The sequence below is a fragment of the Pleurodeles waltl genome, chromosome 7, assembly GCF_031143425.1.
Source record: "Pleurodeles waltl isolate 20211129_DDA chromosome 7, aPleWal1.hap1.20221129, whole genome shotgun sequence".
In the NCBI taxonomy this organism is placed as follows: domain Eukaryota; kingdom Metazoa; phylum Chordata; class Amphibia; order Caudata; family Salamandridae; genus Pleurodeles; species Pleurodeles waltl.
In genome coordinates this window covers 1,069,416,624-1,069,422,623 of record NC_090446.1, presented here as the reverse complement: position 1 = coordinate 1,069,422,623, position 6,000 = coordinate 1,069,416,624, and the positions used below count along the sequence as shown (strand labels likewise).

The following is a 6,000-nucleotide window of genomic DNA, read 5'->3' as shown; positions in this document are numbered from 1 at the left end:
TTCTCCCATGCGCAAATTACATTTTAAATTATTGTTTTGTAAATTAAACTATTGGAGGCTTCTACTAGGCAGCAAGAAACAGTAGAGTGCTCAAGACCCACGTTTGATTAAATGAACTATGCTTTCTATTAAACTGGTGTACAGCTCAGTGACACAAACTCTCCGTTGGGCGTCTCCTCTGCGCAGTGACGTACGCATGCATCTTAGAGGTTCCACTGCGCAGTGACGTATCCCAAAGAGTTCAATTGCTCCTTGATGTATCCTCCGCGGTTATAGTGTTCCCAGGAGGTGCATTGCTCTGCGACATCTTCCAGCATCCGTAATCTCAGAGTCCTAGTCTTGTGATAAAGGCTGAGCTGCAGCGAGAACGCAGGCGGATGGAAGGGGAAGTGCATTTGTTTCCGAGGCAGCAGAGCTGATTAGGAGCGGACGCAGCATCTGATCCCGCAGCTTGTCCTGTATTTCTGCCACTATTACATTATTACATGATTCAGAGATCGATGACACTCGGATGGACGTCTAACCCTGTGGCATGGACTCGGAGCGGCCCGGGGCACAAACTTCTTAGTACCAACGCTGGAAATGTATGACAGCCCGTGAAAGCAGCTCAGCGGAGGATGACATGGCGGATTTGAGCTGTTTACACTGACAGCCCTTCCGCGTTGGTGGGCGCAGGGGGCATGGAGGAGAAGCACGTGGCCTCCCCTGCTGGGGCTTTTGCAGGGCATAGCTTGGTTTTTTGGACCTTGTGTGCGGTGACCGTGCCCGTGCTGATCACCCTTTGGTGCAGTGTGCAGAGATCCAGAAGGCAACTTCTCAGGAAGAACATATTCCGGAAAAACAAGCATGACTGGCGTTACACGGACCTGTTCAACAAACCCACGTACTGCTGCCTGTGCAGCCAGCATATCATGCAGGGCGACTCCTGCGACTGCTGCGGTCTTTGTGCGGACGAGGGCTGCCTCAGAAAGGCAGACAAGATGTTCGGTTGCAAGGAGATCATGATGAAGGCAGATGGTGCCTTCGCTCATCACTGGATCCGAGGCAACGTGCCCCTCTGTAGCTACTGTGCCGTCTGCAAGCAACAATGCGGCACCCAACCCAAGCTCTGTGACTACAGGTAAGTGCCATAATATTGAATTCTGCTATTACAGGTATGTGCTATCTCGTCAAACTCTGAGTAGAAGCATGTGCCAACGTCCCTAACTAGAGGTACCACCATGCCAACACCTGTGGCTAATGCAAAAATAATAATAGATGATGGCCGGAATGTAGAATAAATCAAACATTCACCCCCAGTCTCAGACCTGGGTTTAATCCATCAGTTTTTGTTTTTGCTTGCCATGCCATTCCAGTTTGGACCTAGCCATATGCAAATCAGTCTTGACTCTGTTCCCCATGGGAACAATCTATCCCAAACTGCCAGGCCAGGTCCTCCTTAGACCAGAAACAAGCACCCTGGGACCGGTTTCATGGTATCCCCTTCATCAGACAGGCTAGCATGACTGTTGGCATAGCAAGCACAGGACCCACGTCTGGGCATACCCTTACCACTTGGGGTAACAAATGGAAAAAGCAACAGATGATGGCAGGAATGCAGAATAAATCAAACATTCACCCCTGTCACAAATCTGAGTTTAATCCATCATTTTTTTTTGCTTGCCATGCCATTCCAGTTTGGACCCAGCCATATGCAAATCAGTCTTGACCCTGTTCCCCATGGGAACAGTCCAGCCCAAACTCACAGGCCAGGTCCTCCCTAGACCAGAAACAAGGATCCTAGGACCGATTTCAGGGTATCAACCTTCATCAGCCAGGCTAGCTTGAGTCTGGTGGCATAGAAAGGACGGGACCCACCGCAGGGCTTACCCTTAGACCTTGACACAACTCATTGGAGTCAGATAGAAGTGTGATAACGTCCTAACAAACAGCATTGACTTAGATTTTGCCATCCTTAACTGTTACTCTGATTCAATAAGCATGTTGGGCTTCATGCAAAAAGAAAAGAAGACACAAATTACTTTGGAAAACATCTAGCTATGGCGCTAACCATAAATAGTGGTTGGATTTTCTAAAAAGAGAAAACATAAAAATCTGCAAGAAAGAAAAATGCATTTTTGGTTATGCCTCTCATGAAAGGATCAGCAAGCAGCAACGTTTTCATCAGTGGAGCATCTGGTCTTCATTGTACAGCATCAGTATTGTGAATAGGTAAACAGTTCAGTAAAGTTTGGCCTTAATGCATCTGAACTGACAGAATCGTAGACATAAAGCTAAGGCACATAACACATCATTTTGATAGCTTAGAAAAAGGAAATCTGGGACTAAACTTAAACTTTGCTATAATAAAAACCTAGAAAACAACTAGCTAAGTTTCTATTGGATGGTTCAGTGGTCAGACAATAATTATTGATCCACATTTCAGAAGTATCTTTTCTTCATTTTCTCCTTTTATGATTGGCTCTTCTCCTCTGCTCCTGGTCATCAGTTTCCGTAGTAGAATACAATTGTTGCAGATTATACATGAGCACTGAAGACTATTTTTCCTGGGTACACATTATCTATACACATTGTCTTTTTATTAGGGAGACAGACAAATGTTACAACATAAGATCATAACTTTTCCACTGTGAGCAAGTCACACAGGGTGCTTGGAGAAACATCATTTTGTAGAGTTAAAGCTTTTACAACATTGCCTCTGGAAAATTACTAAAACGTGTGGCCTTTTAAGACCAACGCTAAAACATGAAGAATAAAACATTTCATAATGTTTAAACTATTAATCCTTTTAGTACATATTAATATTCATTTCTCAGTACATTTAATTAATAGTATACACAATACATTTTCCTTAGACATTATTTTCTTTTGTTTATAAGTATTGTTTATAGTTGGTATCCACCATGTCAGTTACATGTTTTTATTTATTAATGCACAATTTCAAATAGGCCTACTAATATGTTATTTCACGCTATATTTTAATAAAGCAATTTTTTAAAATAATGTATGCATTCTAACTCCAGTTTAAAAATGTTCTTAAATCATGAAAGTATCTGCTTCTCATCTTTTCTAATTTAATTTATTCCCTTCTCTGTTCCTTTTTCATCCTTTTTCTTTTTATCAGTATGTACAGTTTGTAAAATCTGATTACACAGATGACACATACAACCACAATTAATAATGGTTTCAATATTTTTCCCGCAATACCCTGACCAAGATTACCCAGCCAATTTTTCCTCTTAAGTAACACCTTTACCAATATTTTCCCATAGACCTGGCTCTTTCAGATATTTTAAGCCTGAATTTGAATCTGTTGGGTTCTTAATAAAGTTTCTAATTCCTTTACTATTGTCAGGTATATGTGTATATATATATATATATATATATATATATATATATATATATATATATACACATATACAACAATGTTTCACTTTCAGCAACCGATAGACTCTGCCTTCTTTTGCTAAAAGAATATCTGACGCAAGACAGTTCTGCAGGACCATAGAACTGACCGCAGCCATTTCAGTATCCATTAAGATTATGGCTCCAGAATAATCAGTCAACATGTTATCCACAGTAGCAGGCAACTTTCTAATTTTCATGGCATTCAGAACAACTCCTACAGAAAGAATAATTGCTCCAAATGTATCCCCAATTAAGTTGCCCTTTTTGATTTTGGTCTTTGTAATTCATTTGTGTCATGTGTGTTATCTATATTGTCAATCTGGTAAATCTTCGGGAATACAACTCCCATATAACAAGTCCCATACCATCCACTTGGGAGATAATAATAAGCATTCTTTCCACAGATGTAATATACCCCAGGAATCACAGGATCTTGTCCATCTAACATAAAATCCCATGTATTCTTAAAAAGAAATACATGTCTGCACTCACTTGTCCCACAAACTTAGTATCAGTTCTGGACTGAGGTCTGTAAATACAAAGCTTTCCTACATGTTGAAAATCTAAAGCAAGTTTCCCTTGTGTTTTAGTGTCACTATATGCATAATCATTTCTGAATGTCCTCATCACTAACCTTTTCACTATTTTCTCCTTCGATGCTTTTCTCCTCTCATCAGTTTGATCTAGAAAAGACTGGCAAATGCAATCATGTCAAATTGTTTCTGTGAGCATAAGCCATACCAAATGTTAGTGTAGGCTCGAAGAAACCAATATTTCTTTCTTTAGCTATGTCACTAAAGTGTTGGTTAATAGGAACAAAAGAAAACACTAGATCAAAATTAGAATAGAATTATCGTATGAACTCTTGGTTATAGAGCCTTGTTATTAAAAGACTACAACTTATTCCATATATTAGTGGCAAGCTGTGATAAGTAATTCCTTCCTGCACTGATGAAGGAATCTGCGTGCAAACAACATTCTCACTCATTCGTCATCTCAACATATTCATACAGCAAGCAATAGAAAACAGAAGAAAGATCTCCTTGTGAATTGTCTAAGTCAGTGGTTCCCAACCTGTGGTCCGAGGACCCTTGGGGGTCCGCAATTGCTTGGAAAATGCAATAATATTAACAGATTATGTCCCCAGCTTTCAGTAATGACTCAGTGGGGGGTCTCCGGATTACAATAATGATTCAATGGGGGTGCACGGGTTCCAGTAATGATAAAGAAGGGGTCCATAGAAGTCAAAAGGTTGGGAACTACTGGTCTAAGTGTAAGTATTTCTCATTCCTGTTAAACATATTTAACTTTGAAAGTGTAGTAGTCTCTGAAGAAGGTGAATAATTTGTTTCAGCTTTGCTAGAAACACTCATACTCACAATTCATAAACCTTCTAGCACACATACAATTCCCAAACCAATACACATACACTTGCAAAACCTATTGTTTTTAACATGATTGTGATTGTTATCCATGGCCTGTAAAGAATCAGAAAGCGAAAGAACAAGAAATATTTTTAACTATGCAACAAAAAAACAAAAATAACCTTCGGCCTTCTTTGCAATTATCTACAGCAGCTTTCAGACTTTTCTCCCAAAAATCATTTTAGCAGCTTGTCAAAATCAGTTAAAAAAATAAAAAAAAAGTATTTTCAGTAGATCATATTAAATTGTTCAGTAATTACCACTTTTATTGTATAATGTCTCACTTGTACAGTTGGCAATATATTTTTAAATTTCAGTTCAAAAGCAATTTCAAGGTCCAAAATATTGAGCTGGAATTTCACGATTAAAACAAAAGGACAACAATTTGTGTTGCCATTCATCTGTAGTTAAAATACATCCTTTCAGGACCTGAGTATCTTCAACTGGCGTCTGTTTTTCTTTTTGTTCTCCGATTTGCTCTTATTTCTCCTTCACTCAGATCTTCATCTGTATGTGCTCTTGTTGTGTCTGGCTCTTTATGGTTGAAAGTACATCTTGAACCTTTTAATTTGTTTGCAGTTTGGGCCATTTGTCTCCTTTCACAGTTTTTCTTGACAGTTTTGTTTGCAAAACTGAACTTACAACTCTTCTTGGTTCGACAGGAGGTTGACTTTGACTTGATGTACCTTCAACAGTAGCTAATTCAGGAGGAGTCAAATCTGCATGCCTTTGTTCAACTCAGCTCCAGCTGTGGAGGGAGTGATTTGTTTCAACTGATTTTCCCAGTCGTCTGCTTCTGAGAGAGCCCTCCTCTGACTTGACTCTTCTGCTGTGTCTGCTGGTGCTTGAACAACTTCAGGAACCTCTATTTCATCTCTCAGAGGTGTACCTGGATCTTCACTAGTTTGCACTGTCTCTGTTTCTGTCTCCACAGTCTCTCTTCTTGCTCCTTGAGACCGTATCACAGTTGTTGGTGCGCTCATCAACTTTTCTTCATCATCCAAATGATATGGCACTTTTCGAGTGTGGCTGCCGTGAATCCAGTTCGGGATCCCAGCACACTCCACAGCAGTCATCGTTATGAGCACGACCCCTTGGTACGGGCCCTTCCACGTAGGGTCCAGACAAGTCTTCTGCACATACTTCTTGATGACCACCGAATCACCAG

General features: G+C 40.2%; 1 protein-coding gene across 1 annotated transcript in view; it reads left to right on the top strand.

Annotated features, from left to right (window-relative positions):
- Positions 1-211: 211 nt before the first annotated feature.
- DGKE (diacylglycerol kinase epsilon) overlaps positions 212-6,000 on the top strand; it is a 199,774-nt gene continuing 193,985 nt past the window's right edge. Inside the window, exon 1 of the mRNA XM_069200013.1 lies at positions 212-1,120. Within this exon, the coding sequence (XP_069056114.1) occupies positions 681-1,120 (440 nt within the window). The 5' untranslated portion in view covers positions 212-680. The remainder of the gene's footprint in view (positions 1,121-6,000) is intronic.